The sequence below is a fragment of the Ranitomeya variabilis genome, chromosome 2 (assembly GCF_051348905.1).
Source record: "Ranitomeya variabilis isolate aRanVar5 chromosome 2, aRanVar5.hap1, whole genome shotgun sequence".
Classification (NCBI taxonomy): Eukaryota; Metazoa; Chordata; class Amphibia; order Anura; family Dendrobatidae; genus Ranitomeya; species Ranitomeya variabilis.
This window is the reverse complement of record NC_135233.1, coordinates 290981065-291000354: the sequence shown is the minus strand read 5'-3', so window position 1 is coordinate 291000354 and position 19290 is coordinate 290981065. Positions and strand designations below refer to the sequence as shown.

The 19290-nt window shown below is 44.0% G+C and overlaps 1 protein-coding gene across 3 annotated transcripts in view; it reads right to left on the bottom strand.

Moving 5' to 3' along the window:
* Positions 1 to 261: 261 nt before the first annotated feature.
* Positions 262 to 19290, bottom strand: part of XIAP (X-linked inhibitor of apoptosis) — a 56438-nt gene continuing 37409 nt past the window's right edge. Inside the window, exons 7-8 of one of the 3 annotated variants that reach the window (XR_013221284.1) lie at positions 3633 to 4215; positions 2055 to 3476 (exon numbers count right to left, since the gene is read on the bottom strand). Coding sequence is in view for 2 of the 3 variants with exons in the window: in XM_077285107.1 (XP_077141222.1) it covers positions 4022 to 4215 (194 nt within the window). In the remaining variant the exon portion in view is untranslated. Of the gene's footprint in view, positions 4216 to 19290 lie in introns of all 3 variants that reach the window. The other 2 variants (XM_077285107.1, XM_077285106.1) reach the window with 2 other exon arrangements.

Below are 19290 nucleotides of genomic sequence, written 5' to 3'. Positions count from 1 at the left end.
TCTGCCCATGTAGATATGCAGGGCCACTAGGCTCGATGATTGGCTGATGTGCTGGCCAAGTGACATCAGTGTGGCCAATGTTAGAGCAGCGGAGGAAACTCGCCGATGGACCCGGGGAAAGGCGAACATTGACTAAAAGGGAACAATGCTTTGTAACATTGCTAGAAACATTAAAAAAAGAACCTAAACACACAAAAAAGGTGCTAGATACAAGATTTATATTACGATTTTTTTTTTCAAAAAGCAAGAATGCAAGAATTGCTATATTAAATTCTTTATTTATACAGTGATTGTACTGCAGACATCTCGAAGCATATATGGTATACTATGTATATTAGCAGCATTACTGGCATAAAAACAATTAACATTACAACACAACAGTATGTATAATCACCAAATTTACAGATATTGCCTCATTCTAATAAAATACATAGAAATATAATAAAAATAGATTTTAAAATGGACATGAAAATAAAGACCAATAAAATATAATAAAAGTAGTCACTGAACGAGTGATTAGGTGAAAAGAAATGCCCAGAAGCCCTGTGTGCCTGTGAGGAGACAAGTGTATATTGGGCCGGGTTCAGGCCATGGTATCAAAAACAGGCAAACTAGAAAAAAAAAAAGATTTTCATCCATATTCCAACCGTGTGTCCGTTTGTTGACATCCATACGGCATCCGTTTTCATACATCAATATTTAACAGATCAAATACAGTTTCCTGTGTTAATAATGGCAATGTATCCTTAAAGGGAATCTGTCAGTAGGATCATCCCTCCTAAACCATCTGTAAGGGAATGTTGGTCATAAGAAGCTGAATAACATGATACCTTAATATATGTGATCTGTTGTCTTATTCCAGAGAAATCTACTTTTTTATTATATGTTAATGAGCTGTTAAGATCTATGGGCCGGACATAGATCTGCATGAGAATCTGTCTCCAGAGATTATTATAAATAACGTTACAAGTGTGAGACGTGTAGATCAGTCATTAACATGCTAACCTATATAAAATCTCCAAAATACAATAATACCGTGAAGCATAAATATGTAAGACCGGAAAAAAACAGTCAATTATGACAAATATAACAAGTGTACATAAATGAGAAAAATTTAAGGGCAAACCAGTATATACAGCATAAAAATATAAAACAGTAATGGGAGAAGTCAGACTAAAAAAAATCTAAATAAATCTAGATGGCCAGATATAATTATAAACTATCAAATATAACTAATGAAAGAGACAAGGAAACCCCTATCCCCACTATGTATAACAGAGTAAATATACGGTAAATGGATTAGAAAACGTATTTAATAAATCCAATACAGAATAACACTGGCAGAAAAGGCTAAAAGTAACACCAGTTGACCAATAGGATGTTTAAGACACATGAGGACCTTAGATGTTAAAGAAAAAATATGGTACAGACCAGTCCCATAGTAATGCAAACCTGAGCGACACCCTAGATAATAAAGGACGCACCTGTGCCTAAATATATACAATATATACTGTATATACCTAAAGACATGATAAACCAGGAAATAAGGAGGAAGCACTAAGACACGCGTTTCACCCACTCTGGGCTATGTCAGGAGGCGCGAGCCTTTACACATCTCACACTAGTAACGCCCCCTTTCATTTATAATAATATCTGGATACAAGTTCTCAGGGAGATCCATGTACAGCCCATAGATCTTAACAGCTCATTTACATATTAAGAAAAATATGGATTTCTCTGGAATAAGACCATTGGATCGCAGATATAAAGGTATCATTGTATTCAGCTTCCTAAATGTCCTAAATGTCCATATAGACAGCTTAGGAAGGTTGGTCCTGCTGACAGATTCCCTTTAAATCAAAGGGATACAATACAAATAATACCCATGAGATGCTTATTTTTATTTTTTGGAACTCATACACTTGAATGGGCGAGTCTCATCTGAAAACTGGAAGAGATTTTTTCACAGCCACAAAATATGGTCTGTGTCACCATTTTTTGAGACCTGTAACTATTTTGGAACTGCGAGGCATTGTTTTTTTTTTTTTTTAATTCATACCATCTTAAGGTATATGCATTGCATTTTGGGGTGTGTAGAAGTGATGACCAAAAAGTACAATTCTGGTGTTTAGATTAAATAATGTAATAATTAGATAGATCGATCAGGCTTTTAAAGATGTAGCAACATCCCGTATGTTTATTTCTTAATGTCTGTTGATTTTAATTATTTTTTAATCTTTATACAGGACTTGAACCTGTGACCATCTGATTGCTTGTTCTAAGTTCTGCGATACCATAATATAAATTATAAAGCAAAATCAGGGTCTCCTATAAAGCCCAAGAAAAACCACAGAAAAAATAACAGGCTTCCCTAACTCCAAGTCAGATTACCAATGCAACCTATAAAGCCTCACTGATGACAAAAACCTGACAATCCCCATTATGTCCAATGCGATCCGTAATGTGATCCTGCCCTGCCGCTATAATGAAGCAGAGCAAGCGAATAATAAAAAAAAAGCTTTCGAGTTGACCATCTTCTCAAAACAAAAGAGGCCAATATACACAAAAATAGGAAAAACCCATCAAAGAAAAATGTGATCTGGATAGGGCTAGTTAGTGGTCCTGACTAGTGATGAGCGCGCGTGCTCAGATAAGGTATTATCCAAGCATGCTCATGTGCTAGTAGAGTATCTTTAGCATCCTTGAATAGACGCTCACTCAACAGCCGCAATAAATGCAGGGATAGCCTAACAAACTGGCAATCCTTGCATGTGTTGCGGCTGTCGAACAGCCGGGAGACATGCAGTTGCGGGGACTCGAACATATTAGCACACGAGCATGCTAGGATAACACCTTATCTGAGAATGCTTGCTCGTCACTAGTCTTCTCGTTACTATGTGTGTATATAAAAGGAGACTGTCAGCACTCAATGTTGTAGGAGAGGTGCTCGTAAGCTAAATGTAGTCCAAAAAGTGAACACCACCTGTTGTTTTTCACTGTGCGAGTATAAACTGGCATATTTTGCAACTGTACTACATTTCAAGACCTACATGCTAAACACAACTACAGAAAATGTAAAGGAAAATGCTTTAGTAGTGTAGAGATCTGTTTTTATTTTTATTTTTTTACTCCTAGCATTCCCCATCAGATCCAATAATAAAAGTGAACTCAACATCTTCAGTGAGAGCTACAATATTCAGCCATCAATTATACGTATAAAACGATTTTAACTAAAGAAAAACAAGAAAATGATGAAAAATCATAAAACAAAATATAATATCATCTGTACATTTAGTATATGCAACTTTCTGCAGTGCTTTTGTTAAAAGGACTGTTAAGTACCTTTATACTGATGTCCTGTCCTTAGGACAGGCTATCACTATCAAATCAGTGGGGGTGCGACACTGAGGGCCCCTGCCGATCAGCAGTCTCTGTTGCTGACCAGATGTGATCAGTTGTGGGGCTGCACAGCACAGCTCCGTCAGCTGTATAATGGTTGTGACTGGGTACTGCATATCCTCCTCTATTCAAATGAATAGTAGATCTGCAGTACCTCAGTGCGGCCACTATACACCTGACGGAGCTGTGTTGTGCAGCTCCGCAACTGATCACATCCGGTCAGCACCAGGCACAGGTGATTAGAGATGGTGCCGGATGTTACACCCCCAACAACCTGATATTGATGACCTGTCCTAAGGGTAGGACATCAGTTTAACTGTAGTGAACAACCCCTTTGAAACATTGCTGATATAAATTAATATTTAATCTACTGATGGGAAAAAAAAAAGTTGGAAAAATGTATTCTCAAAGGGGTTCTCTCAGGAAGGTCTTGAAACCAGAGGTTTTTTCTTGGTTACTGCATAGATGGTGCAAAATCAGGTCACTCTTTGGGACTCACCACTATGCAGTGCAGACACTTTTAATAATCATTTATATATTAAAATTTTGTAAAAAAAAAAGTTAAAAACAGCAGAAAACTCAATCTCTAGAATAAAATCCTACATTAAAAGACAACTGCCTTTTAGGACATAAAAATTCTCTGCCGTCTTTCTATAATAGTACAACATATGGGACATTTATCCAGGGCCTCGGCACAGTCCGCGCACACTACCAGGTGACCACAAGGGATGAACACAATGCACACCGCTTTGTCCATACACACTTTGCAGATCTTCTCCTCCTCCAGTTTCCTCAGCTTTTCTTCTATGTTGTTCTCTGCAAAATATAATTTTTCATTAGAAAAGTAAAGGCTTATTAATGTGAAAGTTAGAAAACTATTCAACCCCCACTGGAAATCAGGTTCATTAGTAAAACGTACCAACATTCTGCTGTTTGCAATAAAAAAGGCAAACAAGAACAATGTAAATAGCTCAACACAACGAATATAACCAGCGGTTTCTCCAAACTCAACACAAAATGCCACTTCTACCCAGTTTAAGACTGGGCACATTTTCACAGTTATTTTGTACATGTGGTTCAAAGAGCTGTAAAATATTTTCTCATTTAGATATTCAAATCGTTTTTGCATCCTTTTTTTGGGGGGGTCTAATTTTTGTTATTTTCATAGCTTATTTTTTAGCTGTTATTGTTGGGAAAAAAAACAAACAAAAAAAAACAAAACAGGAAATTGATTTTATTGATTGATTTATTTCACACATTGTTCCCTCCCATAAAGACATACAAGATTTTTTTTTTTTTGGGGGGGGGGGGGGGGCAAAGGGGCCATCTCAAAAAATTAAATAATACTTAAAAAAATAAATAAATAAATAAATAAATAAATCTGATTTTCTCTGTATAGAAGAGCTGATTGGGTTTCCTGAAAATGAACAGCTCCTGCTCCCTACTCCCAGCGATCACATGACCACAGGGTCCAGAGGAGGAAGTGCTGTCAGCGCTGTGTATACACTGCTAGGGAAAGCAGAAGCAATAATAAACCATCTCTGCCTTCTCTATAGGGAGCCCGGCTGTGTCTGACAACCAGCTCCCAACTCCCGCAGCTACATAATGGCGGACAGCTGCTCGACTTTGTATCACCATTTTAGAACACCACTGCAGAGTAGAACATGAACCAACTGAAATAGTCAACAATTACTACTGCAACCGAAGAATTAGTCACCTCCCCTGAATAAAATCTCTCATACAAGCCCACATTTGCAAATCAGGTGTTGTCTCAAGCACATCTGATCCAACAAATCAAGTGACTAACCAGTTATGAGAAAAACATACTCAAACTCCTGAACTGGCTATGTGTTTGTTAACTCTGATGTATGATTGCATGTTAGAAGAAGGGCAAGGTAAAAAAAGATCAAAAACATAGCAAAAGTCATTGACTGTTCCTAGAGATACAGCTGGAAGAAGAATTCACACATTCAAGGTTATAGGAACACTGGGTACACTACTGGGACAAGACAGAAAGATGAAGCCATCACCAGCTCCATTAGGCAGGTGGTCAAAAACCCTCGAGTGACTGTGCAAGGTGTGTGACAGCAAGAACTGAGGTTTAAAGGGAACCTGTAAAAAAAAAAAAAACACACTAATAACCTGAAGATATGGGGTTAATCTGCAGGTTAATAGCGTTACTGACCTGCCTGCATGTAGCTGAACATTGCAGGGAGGAAATGAACTTTATTCCCCCTCGCAGCATTCCAGTTTCCGTCATGGGGGCAGTGCCAGTGCAGTCACCCCTAAGTATAGAGAGTGGCGGCTGTGAGTGCACCCCAGGCCCTGACTGACAGCTGACCCCAATGCAGAGCCAGTATCAGTCAAGGCCGTGGCGCGGTTACATAGTTATTAAGGTTGAAGGAAGACTTTAAGTCCATCTAGTTCAACCCATAGCCTAACCGAACATGCCCTAACGTGTTGATCCAGAGGAAGGCAAAAAAACCCATGTGGCAAAGAGTAAGCTCCACATTGGGGAAAAAAATTCCTTCCCGACTCCACATACGGCAATCAGACTAGTTCCCTGGATCAACACCCTATCAAGGAATCTAGTGTATATATACCCTGTAACATTATACTTTTCCAGAAAGGTATCCAGTCCCCTCTTAAATTTTAGTAATGAATCGCTCATTACAACATCATACGGCAGAGAGTTGCATAGTCTCACTGCTCTTACAGTAAAGAATCCGCGTCTGTTATTATGCTTAAACCTTCTTTCCTCCAGACGTAGAGGATGCCCCCTTGTCCCTGTCACCGGTCTATGATTAAAAAAATCATCAGAAAGGTCTTTGTACTGTCCCCTCATATTTATACATTAAAATAAGATCACCCCTTAGTCTTTGTTTTTCCAAACTAAACAGCCCCAAGTGTAATAACCTATCTTGGTATTGCAGACCCCCCAGTCCTCTAATAACCTTGGTCGCTTTTCTCTGCACCCGCTCTAGTTTAGCTATGTCTTTCTTATACACCGGAGACCAGAACTGTGCACAGTATTCTAAGTGTGGTCGCACTAGTGACTTGTATAGAGGTAAAATTATGTTCTCCTCATGAGCATCTATGCCTCTTTTAATGCATCCCATTATTTTATTTGCCTTTGTAGCAGCTGCCTGACACTGGCCACTGAATATGAGTCTGTCATCCACCCATATACCCAGGTCTTTTTCATTGACGGTTTTTCCCAGAGTTTTAGAATTAAGCACATAGTTATACATCTTATTACTTCTACCCAAGTGCATGACCTTACATTTATCCCCATTAAAGCTCATTTGCCATTTATCAGCCCAAGCTTCTAGTTTACATAAATCATCCTGTAATATAAAATTGTCCTCCCCTGTATTGATTACCCTGCAGAGTTTAGTGTCATCTGCAAATATTGAAATTCTACTCTGAATGCCCCCTACAAGGTCATTAATAAATATGTTAAAAAAAGAGGGCCCAATACTGACCCCTGTGGTACCCCACTGCTAACCGCGACCCAGTCCGAGTGTGCTCCATTAATAACCACCCTTTGTTTCCTATCCCTGAGCCAGCTCTCAACCCACTTGCACATATTTTCCCCTATCCCCATTATTCTCATTTTATGTATCAACCTTTTGTGTGGCACCGTATCAAAAGCTTTTGAAAAGTCCATATACACTATATCCACTGGGTTCCCTTGGTCCAGTCCGGAACTTACCACTTCATAGAAGCTGATCAAATTAGTCTGACATGAACGGTCCCTAGTAAACCCGTGCTGATACTGGGTCATGAGGTTATTCCTCTTCAGATACTCCAGTATAGCATCCCTTAGAATGCCCTCCAGGATTTTACCCACAGTAGAGGTTAAACTTACTGGCCTATAATTACAGAGTTCAGTTTTTGTCCCCTTTTTGAATATTGGCACCACATTTGCTATACGCCAGTCCTGTGGTACAGACCCTGTTATTATGGACTCTTTAAAGATTAAAAATAATGGTCTATCAATGACTGTACTTAATTCCTGCAGTACTCGGGGGTGTATCCCATCCGGGCCCGGAGATTTGTCAATTTTAGTGATTTTTAGACTCAGACGTACTTCCTGCTGGGTTAAGCAGGTGATACTTAAATTTTTGTTATCACTGATCATATTGTCTGCCATGGGATTTTCTTTTGTAAATACTGATGAAAAAAGTCATTTAGCATATTGGCTTTTTCCTCATCCTCATCCACCATTTCCCCCAGACTATTTTTAAGGGGGCCAACACTCTCATTTTTTAGTTTCTTTCTATTTATGTAGTTAAAGAATATTTTGGGATTATTGTTACTCTCTCTGGCAATGAGTCTCTCTGTCTCAATCTTTGCTGCCTTGATTTGCTTTTTACAGAATTTATTTAATTTTCTGTATTTATTTAATGCCTCCTCACTACCTACTTCCTTTAATTCTCTAAATGCTTTCTTTTTGTCACTTATTGCGCCCCTTACAGCTCTATTTAGCCATATTGGTTTCCTCCTATTTCTGGTATGTTTATTCCCATACGGTATATACTGTGCCCGGGTCCTATCCAGGATGCTAATAAATGTCTCCCATTTTCTTTGTGTACTTTTATGTCTCAGGATATCGTCCCAGTTAATTGCACCAAGATCCTCTCTCATCCGTTGGAAATTTGCTCTCCTGAAGTTTAGTGTCCTTGTCACCCCTCTACTACACATCTTATTAAAGGAGACATGAAAACTCATTATTTTGTGATCACTATTCCCCAAGTGACCCCCAACCCTTATATTTGATATGCGGTCTGGCCTGTGGGTTAATATTAGGTCTAGCAGTGCCCCTTTTCTTGTTGGGTCCTGAACCAGTTGTGAAAGGTAATTGTCTCTCATAGTTGTCAAAAACCGATTACCTTTACTGGAACTGCAGGTTTCTGTTCCCCAATCTATTTCAGGGTAGTTGAAGTCCCCCATAATAATGACTTCTCCTTGAGTCGCAGCTTCATCTATTTGCTTTACGAGGATATTTTCCATTGCTTCCATTATTTTTGGAGATTTATAACAAACCCCTATCAGTAATTTATTATTTTTCCCCCTCCCCTTATCTCCACCCACAGGGACTCTACATTTTCATTAAATTCACCTATATTATCACGCCGGATGGGGTTTAAGGACAATTTTACATACAGACACACCCCTCCCCCTCGCTTATCTGTAAGGTCATTTCTGAAAAAGCTATAGCCCTGCAAGTTAACAGCCCAATCATGGCTCTCATCCAGCCACGTCTCAGATATCCCCACCATGTCATAATTATGCTCCAACAACATTAATTCTAATTCGTCCATTTTGTTGGCGAGGCTTCTGGCATTAGTATACATGCACTTGATGCTCCTCTCTGTACCTCTATTCTTTCTTGAATTATTAACTGTTCAAACCCCACCCCCATGCCACCGCCACCCCCAACTTCCTTATTTGTGCCCAGGTCTCTATCTGCACTATCTTCCCCTCCTATAACTTGAATACCCTCCCCCCCAATCCCTAGTTTAAACACTCCTCCAACCTTCTAGCCATTTTCTCCCCCAGCACAGCTGCACCTTCCCCACTGAGATGCAGACCGTCCCTAGCGTAGAGCCTGTAGGCAACTGAGAAGTCGGCCCAGTTCTGCAGGAACCCAAACCCCTCCTTCCTACACCAATTCTTGAGCCACTTATTAACCTCCCTAATCTCCCGTTGCCTCTCTGGCGTGGTGGCATGTGGTACAGGCAGTATTTCGGAAAATACCACGTTGGAGGTCCTTGCTTTCAGCTTGCAGCCTAATTCCCTGAAATCGTTTTTAAGGACCTTCCACCTACCTCTAACTTTGTCATTTGTGCCAATGTGCACCATGACCGCTGGGTCCTCACAAGCCCCTCCCAGTAATCTGTCCACCCGATCAGCGATGTGTCGGACTCGAGCGCCAGGTAGGCAGCACACCGTTCGACGATCCCTGTCTTTGTGACAGATTGCCCTATCTGTTCCCCTAATAATTGAGTCCCCCACTACCAGCACCTGTCTGGCCTGCCCTGCTCTCCTATTTCCCTCCTTACTGGAGCAGTCACTCCCCCGGCTTTCAGAGGACATGCCTGGCTGCAGCAGTGCTACCCCTGTACTGGTACCCCCCTCATCTGCCAACTTAGACAGAAACGTTAAGTAAAAATAAATACAAAGTATTAATAAAACACAGACAGCAATTCAGTAATTCCTCCCTTGGAAACTCCCTGATTCCAAAGTCACTGAATCACAAGTCACACTTACCGCCGTTCACACTTACGCTCAGGTCACACTCAGCTCCTTTAAATCTTCAACTTAGCGAGTGTGAACGAGCTGAGTGTAACCTGAGCGTAAGGGTATGTGCACACGTCAGGATTTCTTGCAGAAATTTCCTGAAGAAAACCGGAAATTTTCTGCAAGAAATCCGCAATTTTTTTTTGCGGTTTTTTTCGCGTTTTTTTTTTTCGCATTTTGCAAGCGAAATTAGCTTGCAGAATGCTAAAGTTTTCCAAGCGATCTGTAGCATCGCTTGGAAAACTGACTGACAGGTTGGTCACACTTGTCAAACATAGTGTTTGACAAGTGTGACCAACTTTTTACTATAGATGCTGCCTATGCAGCATCAATAGTAAAAGATAGAATGTTTAAAAAAAAATAAAAAAAATGGTTATACTCACCTGCAGACAGCCGATCTCCTCAGCGGCGTCTGTTCCTATAGATGGTGTGTGTGCAGGACCTTCGATGACGTCGCGGTCACGTGAGCGGTCACGCGACCAATCACAAGACCGCGACGTCATCGCAGGTCCTTCACACACACCAGCTATAGGAACGGAAACGGCAGCGTGCACCAATGAGAGGCGGGAAGACTCCGGGGCCATCAGAGGGTGAGTATATGACTATTTTTTATTTTAATTCTTTTTTTTTTACCAATGATATGGTGCCCAGACCGTGGAGGAGAGTCTCCTCTCCTCCACCCTGGGTACCAACCGCACATGATCTGCTTACTTCCCACATGGTGGGCACAGCCACATGCAGAAAGTAAGCAAATCAATGCATTCCTAGTTGTGCGGAATCCCCGCAATTCCGCAAATTTAATGAACATGTTGCTTTTTTTTCCGGGATGCGATTTTTTCGCGGAAAAAAATGCAACATTTGCACAAGAAATGCGGAATACACTGTAAATAATAGGAGGCATATGTAAGCGTTTTTTTCGCGTTTTTATAGCGAAAAAAACCGCTAAAAATACTGAACGTGTGCACATGGCCTAAGTGTGGCTTGTGATTCAGTGAAGAGGTATTTGGAAAGCCTTTAACAAATACCTGTGTGAATTGGTGTGAGTTGCTGAATTGGGAGTAGCTATATTCACAAAGAGGTTAACTTAGGGTGGGGGCTCATAAGGGTTTATAAGGGGCAGCTGTTTGGGACTCAAGCCTTTTTTGGAAGTGCATTGAACAGCAAGGTGGATTGCTGCAGAGGGGAAAAAGAAAAAAAAAATCTTTAAATCTTCAGCTTGGCGAGTGTGGCGAGGACTTGAGTCCCAAACAGCTGCCCCTTATAAACCCTTAACCCCTTCATGACCCAGCCTATTTTGACCTTAATGACCTGGCCATTTTTTGCAATTCTGACCAGTGTCCCTTTATGAGGTAATAACTCAGGAACGCTTCAACAGATCCTAGCGATTCTGAGACTGTTTTTTCGTGACATATTAAGCTTCATGTTAGTGATAAATTTAGGTCGATAATTTTTGCGTTTATTTGTGAAAAAAATGGAAATTTGGCGAAAATTTTGCGATTTTCAAATTTTGAATTTTTATTCTGTTAAACCAGAGAGTTATGTGACACTAAATAGTTAATAAATAACATTTCCCACATGTCTAATTTACATCAGCACAATTTTGGAAACAAAATTTTTTTTTTTTAGGGACCACCTCACATTTGAAGTCACTTTGAAGGGTCTATATGGCTTAAAATACCCAAAAGTGACACCATTCTAAAAACTGCACCCCTCAAGGTGCTCAAAACCACATTCAAGAAGTTTATTAACCCTTCAGGTGCTTCACAGCAGCAGAAGCAACATTGAAGGAAAAAATTAACATTTAACTTTTTAGTCACAAAAATGAACTTTTAGCAACAATTTTTTTATTTTCCCAAGGGTAAAAGGATAAACTGGACCCCGAAAGTTGTTGTACAATTTGTCCTGAGTACGCCAATACCCCATATGTGGGGGGGGGGGGAATCAATGTGTGGGTGCACCACAGGGCTCGGAAGGGAAGGAGCGCCATTTTACTTTTTGAATGAAAAATTGGCTCCAATCTTTAGCGGACACCATGTCGCGTTTGGAGAGCCCCTGTGTGCCTAAAGATTGGAGCTCCCCCACAAGTGACCTCATTTTGGAAACTAGACCCCCCAAGGAACTTATCTAGATGCATAGTGAACACTTTTCCAGGTGCTTCACAAATTGATCCGTAAAAATGAAAAAGTACTTTTTTTTTCCACAAAAAAAATACCTTTAGCCTCAATTTTTTCATTTTCTCATCGGTTACAGGATAAAATGGATCTTAAAATGTGTTGGGCAATTTCTCCTGAGTACACCGATTCCTCATATGTGGGAGTAAACCACTGTTTAGGCACACGGCAAGGCTCGGAAGGGAAGGAGCGCCATTTGACTTTTTGAATGAAAAATTAGCTCCAATCGTTAGCGGTCACCATGTCGCATTTGGAGAGCCCCTGTGAGCCTAAACATTTGAACTTCCCCACAAGTGACCCCATTTTGGAAACTAGACTCCCCAAGGAACTCATCTAGATGTGTGATGAGCACTTTGAACCCCCAAGTGCTTCACAGAAGTTTATAACGCAGAGCTATGAAAATAAAAAATCATTTTTCTTTCCTCAAAAATTATTTTTTAGCCCACAATTTTTTATTTTCACAAGGGTAACAGGATAAAATGGATCCTAAAATTTGTTAGGCAATTTCTCCTGAGTACACCGATACCTCATATGTGGGGGTAAACCACTATTTGGGCCCATAGCAGAGCTCGGAAGGGAAGTACTGATGTTTTGGAATGCAGACTTTGATGGAATGGTCTGCGGGCGTCATGTTACGTTTGCAGAGCCCCTGATGTGCCTAAACAGTAGAAACCCCCCACAATTGACCGCATTTTGGAAACTAGAGCCCCCAAGGAACTTATCTAGATGTGTGGTGAGCACTTTGAACCCCCAAGTGCTTCACAAAAGTTTATAACACAGAGCTGTAAAAATAAAAAAAATCATTTTTTTCCCCACAAAAATAATTTTTTAGCCCCCATTTTTTTATTTTTCCAAGGGTAACAGGAGAAATTAGACCCCCAAGATTGTTGTACAATTTTTCCTGAGTACGCTGATACCCCATATGTGGGGGTAAACCACTGTTTGGGCGCACGTCGGGGCTCGGAAGGGAGGGAGCACCATTTGACTTTTTGAATGCAAAATTGGCTGGAATCAATGGTGGCGCCATGTTGCGTTTGGAGACCCCTGATGTGCCTAAACAGTGGAAACCCCTCAATTCTAACTCCAACACTAACCCCAACACACCCTTAACTCAAATCCCAACTCTAACCATAACCGTAATCACAACCCTAACCCCAACACACCCCTAATCCCAACCCTAACCCTAATCCCAACCCTAACCCTAATCTCAACCCTAACCCCAACACACAAGCAACGCTAATCCCAACCCTAACCATAACCCTAACCACACCTAACCCTAACCTCAACACACCCCTAACCCTAATCTTAACACTAATTCCAACCCTAACCCTAATTCCAACCCTAACTCTAGTTCCAGCCCTAACCCTAAGGCCTATGTGTCCACGCTGCGGATTTGTGTGCGGATTTTTATGCACCGTTTTTGAAAAATCTGCAGGTAAAACGCACTGCGTTTTACTTGCGGATTTCCAGTGTTTTTTGTGCGGATTTCACCTGCGGATTCCTATTGAGTAACAGGTGTAAAACGTTGCGGAATCCGCACAAAGAATTGACATGCTGCGGAAAATACAATGCAGCGTTTCTGCCGCGGATCCAGTCAAATTCGCACCGTGTGCTCATAGCCTAATTCTAACCCTAATAGCAACCGTAACGCTAGCCCTAAACCTAACTCTAGTTCTAACCCTAACCCTAGTGGAAAAATAGTCTTAGTTACTCACCGGTTAACGGTGTTTTTCGGAGTCCATGACAGCACTACGGAGAGAGGGGATCCGCCCTTCAGGAACAGGAAACCTACAGATACATAAGGGCGGCACCTCTCCCACGCATCAGTTGGTTTACAGAGCACAAGAGGACCACCAAGGTTAATAGCATACATAATAAACAATGATACAAATAACTAACTATTCACTACCCGTGAATTATATAAATAAAGGAAGAGGTGTACACCCAGAACTAAAGAAGACGGGAGGGTATGTACAGGTGCTGTCATGGACTCCGAAAAACACCGTTAACCGGTGAGTAACTAAGACTTTATCGGTCGTCCATGACAGCACTACGGAGAGAATTACAGAGAGTAACTAACTAGGGAGGGACTACAGCTTGCAGCACCCTTACACCAAACGAAAGGTCAGAAGAGGCACCCAAGTTCAATCTATAATGGTTATAGAATGTGTGTGGAGAAGACCAAGTAGCAGCCTTACAAATTTGGTCGATCGACACCTCCAATCTTTCCGCCCACGAAGCCGCCATAGCTCTAGTGGAATGCGCTTTCAGACCTTCAGGCGCCGGCTTGCCCTTTGAGATGTATGCCAGCGAGATAGCCTCCCTGATCCATCTAGCTAAAGTAGATTTTGATGCCCTGTGACCCTTCCTACTACCCTGATAGGACACGAATAGGGCGTTATCTATCTTCCAGGGATCAGTTACTGCCAGATATTCCAGGATACATCTTTTTACATCTAAAGTGTGTAGCTTCCTTTCCTTATCGTTAGTAGGATTGGGGAGGAAGGATGGAAGAACTATTTCCTGTGTTCTGTGGAACCTGGACACTACTTTAGGAAGATATGCTGGATCAGGGGATAGTATCACTCTATCATCCCTAAGCTGCATGTAAGGGGGAACCCTGGATAATGCTTGGATGTCGCCTATCCTACGCGCCGATGTTAGGGCCACCAGGAAGGCTACTTTAAGTGATACATTTTTAATAGAGGCTGATGCAATTGGCTCAAATGGGGCCTCTGTCATGGCTGAGAGGACTAGGTTCAGGTCCCATGGCATGACCCTATTCTTCACCATTGGCCTGGACCGTTTTGTCGCTCTGATGAATCTGCTGACCCAGTGATTCTCAGCAATGTTGCAGCCAAAGAGGGCCCCTAAGGCTGATACCTGCACTTTAAGTGTATTTGGGGATAACCCCATATCTAACCCTTTCTGTAAGAATTCTAAAATCTGGTCTATTGGTATTGACTGACCAGCTATTACCCCCGAGTTTTGAAGGAACCTCTTCCAGATCCTAACATAAATCTTTGTGGTGATTATTTTTCTGCTCTTCAGTAGAGTGTTAATGAGGCCCGGAGAGAACCCCCTATCCTTTAACAGCGCCCGCTCAAAATCCACGCCGTCAGATGAAGGCCAACCGCCCGAGGATGGTAGACTGGGCCCTGGGACAGGAGATCCGGGATGTCTGGCAAGACCCATGGGTCGGATATCGACATAGCCCTCAGGCATGGAAACCACGTCCTTCTGGGCCAGAAGGGGGCAATTATTATCACTGTGGCTTTGTCCTTCCTGATTTTCCTCACCACCAGAGGAAGTAGAGACAGGGGAGGAAAGGCGTAGGCTAGCCTGAAGTTCCAGTCTATGAGGAGGGCGTCTACTGACAGAGGATTTTCTCTGGGGTTGAGAGAGCAGAATTGTGCCACTTTCCTGTTTTCTTTTGTGGCAAACAGGTCTATTTCTGGTTGACCCCATCTTTCCACGATGAGGTTGAAGATGGAGTCGTTCAGGGACCACTCCCCCTGCCTCAATGTGTTGCGGCTTAAGAAATCCGCTGTAGTGTTTTCTGCCCCTCTTATGTGAAGAGCCGTCAATGAGAGAAGATGTTGCTCTGCTAGATGGAATAGACGATCTGCTACGCACATTAGGGATTTGGAACGAGTCCCGCCTTGGTGATTTATGTATGCCACGGCGACCCGATTGTCCGAGAATACCCGCACGTGGTGGCCCTGTAGATAGACAAGGAGTGATTTAACTGCCTGTTCCACAGCCGTTAACTCCTTTAGGTTGGAAGACATTTCTATCTGATCCTGATCCCAAAGCCCCTGGATCAATGTATCCCCCATGTGAGCCCCCCATCCAGAAGGGCTAGCGTCCGAGGTGACTATACGAGTTACATTATATTCCCAGGGGACCCCTGTGGACAGGTTCTCTTGGACTAGCCACCATCCGAGGGATATAATAGCGTCTTGGGATAGGGTCATCAGGCTCTCCAGACATCCCCCCAACCTTTTTTGTTGTAACAGCACCTCGACCTGAAGTATCCTCGTATGATACTGGGCCCATCGGACCGCTGGAATACAGGACGAGAGAGAGCCCAACAGAGACATGGCTCTTCTAAGGGACATGGTGGGGTTTTTAGAGGCATTCAGCACCTGAAGGTGCAGGCGATCAATTTTCTCTTGAGGCAAACGGCATTCCTGAACCTGGGAATCCAGGGTCAGGCCTAAAAATCGCTGCACCGTCATGGGCTGTAAGCGTGATTTTTTGACATTTAGCATCCACCCCAGACGCTCCAGAGCAGACATCACTTTATGTAACTGTTCCAGACAGTGATCCGCCGTTTTACCTACGATAAGGAGATCGTCCAGGTAGGGGATTATTAGAATGTTGGACTCATGCAAGTGAGCCATAACCTCCGCCATAACTTTGGTAAACACTCGAGGGGCGACCGATATACCAAAGGGGAGGGCCCTATACTGGAAGTGTCTGATTACCCCATCCAACCTTACCGCCACCCTCAGGTATCGTTGGTGACCTGCATAAATGGGGATATGGTAATAGGCGTCCTTCAAATCCAATACTACCATAAAGCAGTTTTTAAACAGCAGCTTTATTGCGGTGTTAATAGTTTCCATCTTAAATGATTGGACGGTCAGGAAATTATTAAGAGCCCTAAGGTTAATAATTGTTCTGAAGGAGCCATCAGGTTTACTTATTAGAAATAGAGGAGAGTAGAATCCTCTACCCTGTTCTCCTTCCGGAACCTCTGACAGGACATTCTTACTGAGCAGGTCGTGAACTTCTGCTTCCAGGGCCGCCTGTTCTGCTGGAGAGGACCTGAGTGGGGTAACTCTGAAGAAGTTCTGAGGGATGGAGGAGAACTCTAGCCGCAGACCCATAGCTATTAACCCCAAAATCCAATCACTACTGGAGATTTTGGACCAGGCCGGGTAGAAGGCAGATAGTCTACCTCCCACTGGGGCGACTAGTCATTGGGGTGGTTTTTTGACCTCACGGGATGGCTCCTGACGTCCTCCACCTCCAAACATAAATCCAGTACCTTTCTTCTTTTTCTCATCCCATCTGCTCTGGTCTCTGGCTGGTCTCCTCCGAAAGAATCTTTTCCCTGTGAAGGGACGCCTGTAAGAGGTAGCTGGTAGATTGGGAAACTTTTTCTTCTCGTCTCCAGCTTTCTCCAGCAGTTCGTCTAGGACTGGACCAAACAGGTATTCCCCTTCGCATGGGATAGAGCACAGACGGGATCTGGATTGAAGGTCACCTGGCCAACATTTCAGCCATAGGGCCCTGCGTGCTGCGTTTGATAGTCCGGCCGCCCTAGCCGCCATTCTTGCCGAATCCGCAGATGCGTCCGCGAGAAAGGCAGCGGCATTCTGAATTGTTGGCAGGAATTTCAACATAGAGTCTCTGGAAACACCGCCTTCCAACTTAGACCCTAGCTGATCCAGCCAGACCATCATCGATCTGGCTGCACATGTCGCCGCTACAGCAGGTCTCAGGGCACCCGCCGACATCTCCCATGTCCCTTTAAGGAATGAGTCAGCCTTCTTATCGAGAGGGTCCTTTAGGGAAGCCATGTCATCGAAGGGGATAGATGATTTTTTAGACGCCTTAGACACCGCTGCGTCCAATTTCGGCGCCTTATCCCATGTATTCACCATGGGGTCCTCAAAGGGATATCTGCGTTTAAAGGCAGGTGGGAAAGAGCCTTTCTTCTCCGGTTTTTTCCATTCCCTTTTGATGAGGTTCTGGACCTTGTCATTGAGCGGAAAAGACCTACGTTTTTTAGGGTCTAGACCGCCAAACATTAGGTCCTGTGTAGAGAGTTCTGGCCTTTCATCAGCCACCCCCATGGTGGATCTAACTGACTTAATAAGTTTGTCCATTTGGTCCAATGGGAAACAGAACCGGTTAGACTCCTCTTCCGAAGAGGACGCTGAGGAGACAGAGGCGTCTGACTCATTCTCCCTACTAGGGCCAGCGGACAACTCCGACTCTGAGGCGCTAGGCTCCCTTCTTCTTTTTGAAGACTCCCCCCGGGACAGGGATTTCAGGGAATCTTTCACCTCCTTCCTGATAATCTCCCTAAGGCTTGATGTGAAATCAGGAGACTCTTCCGCCACCTATGGGAGCGGAGAAAAAGGCTATGTAATTTATCTGGCGCTACCGCTATCAGTGTTCCCATCAATTTATTTCCTACCGTCTGCCGTACACACGACTGACAAAGTCTCTTAGGGTAGGCGTCTGGCAAAGGGCAAGCGCATAGCGCGCACTCCTTGTTTTTTGATTTACCAGCGCTTTTTTTCCCCTACGGAAATAAACATAGGAAAAGACTGCATCAGGGTACATTCACGAAGATCTCTTACCCAGGCAGTAGCGGTAGGTACCGGATTACTGGGGGGTCGGTCCAGATCCTTCTGCTTAGATCTGCGACTGGTCTGGTTACTGCGTCCGCGGGTCTTCAGCTGGGGGTTCGCATGGGACTTCTCCGAGGATCCATCCTGCTCCTGCTCCAGCAGACCGACGGCAGCTTCCGGCTCATCCATAGCTGCAGATGGGCTCACAAGCAGTGCTGCAGCATTCTGTTTGGCTATAAATAGCCCTCCCCCGGATCCGGAATCAGTGCAGGTGTGTGGCCAAATCCACCCCCCCGACTTGCAGGTGACTGCTCCACCCCCCCCTGCACCCAAACGCCCCCCCCCCCCGCCCCCGCCGCATGCAGGACAGCAGCGTTTTTAGAAAAAAACCGGCCGGCGTTTGACTTCCGGTTTTGGCCCCGCCCCCTGCGCGTCACTTCCGGTTTCGGGCAGAACGCTCAGAAACGTGCCCGGAAGCTGGGGAACGGTGCCGCCGGACCATCCAGCTGCCCCCCCGCTACGCCACCGCCGCTTCCACGGCCGCAGCCCAGCGGTGACCGCGGCAGAGGCCGGCGTCCGACCCCCAGCTCCGGTCCCGAATCAAAAGGAGCACACAGGACGCCGCGCTGCACCGCACCGACGGGGATCAGAGTGGGGAAGACCGAGGCCCAGGGGGGAGAGCGGACCCCGGGGGGGGGACATACTCACCTGCTGACCACTGGGGATGGACCTCCTCCGGACGTCGCTCCACACTGCACCGCTCACTGTCGTGGAGCCCTACCCGGACCCACCGTGGCGCTTCCAGGGACCCGCACTGCCCGAGGTAGGAGACCCCCTCGCTACCTGGGTCGGACAGCCGGCCTGGGTATTGATAGGAGAAACGAAGTCGTATCTGCAGGGAATCCTGTCCTCCAGGAACAGGAAACCAACTGATGCGTGGGAGAGGTGCCGCCCTTATGTATCTGTAGGTTTCCTGTTCCTGAAGGGCGGATCCCCTCTCTCCGTAGTGCTGTCATGGACGACCGATAAAAAAATAAATATAT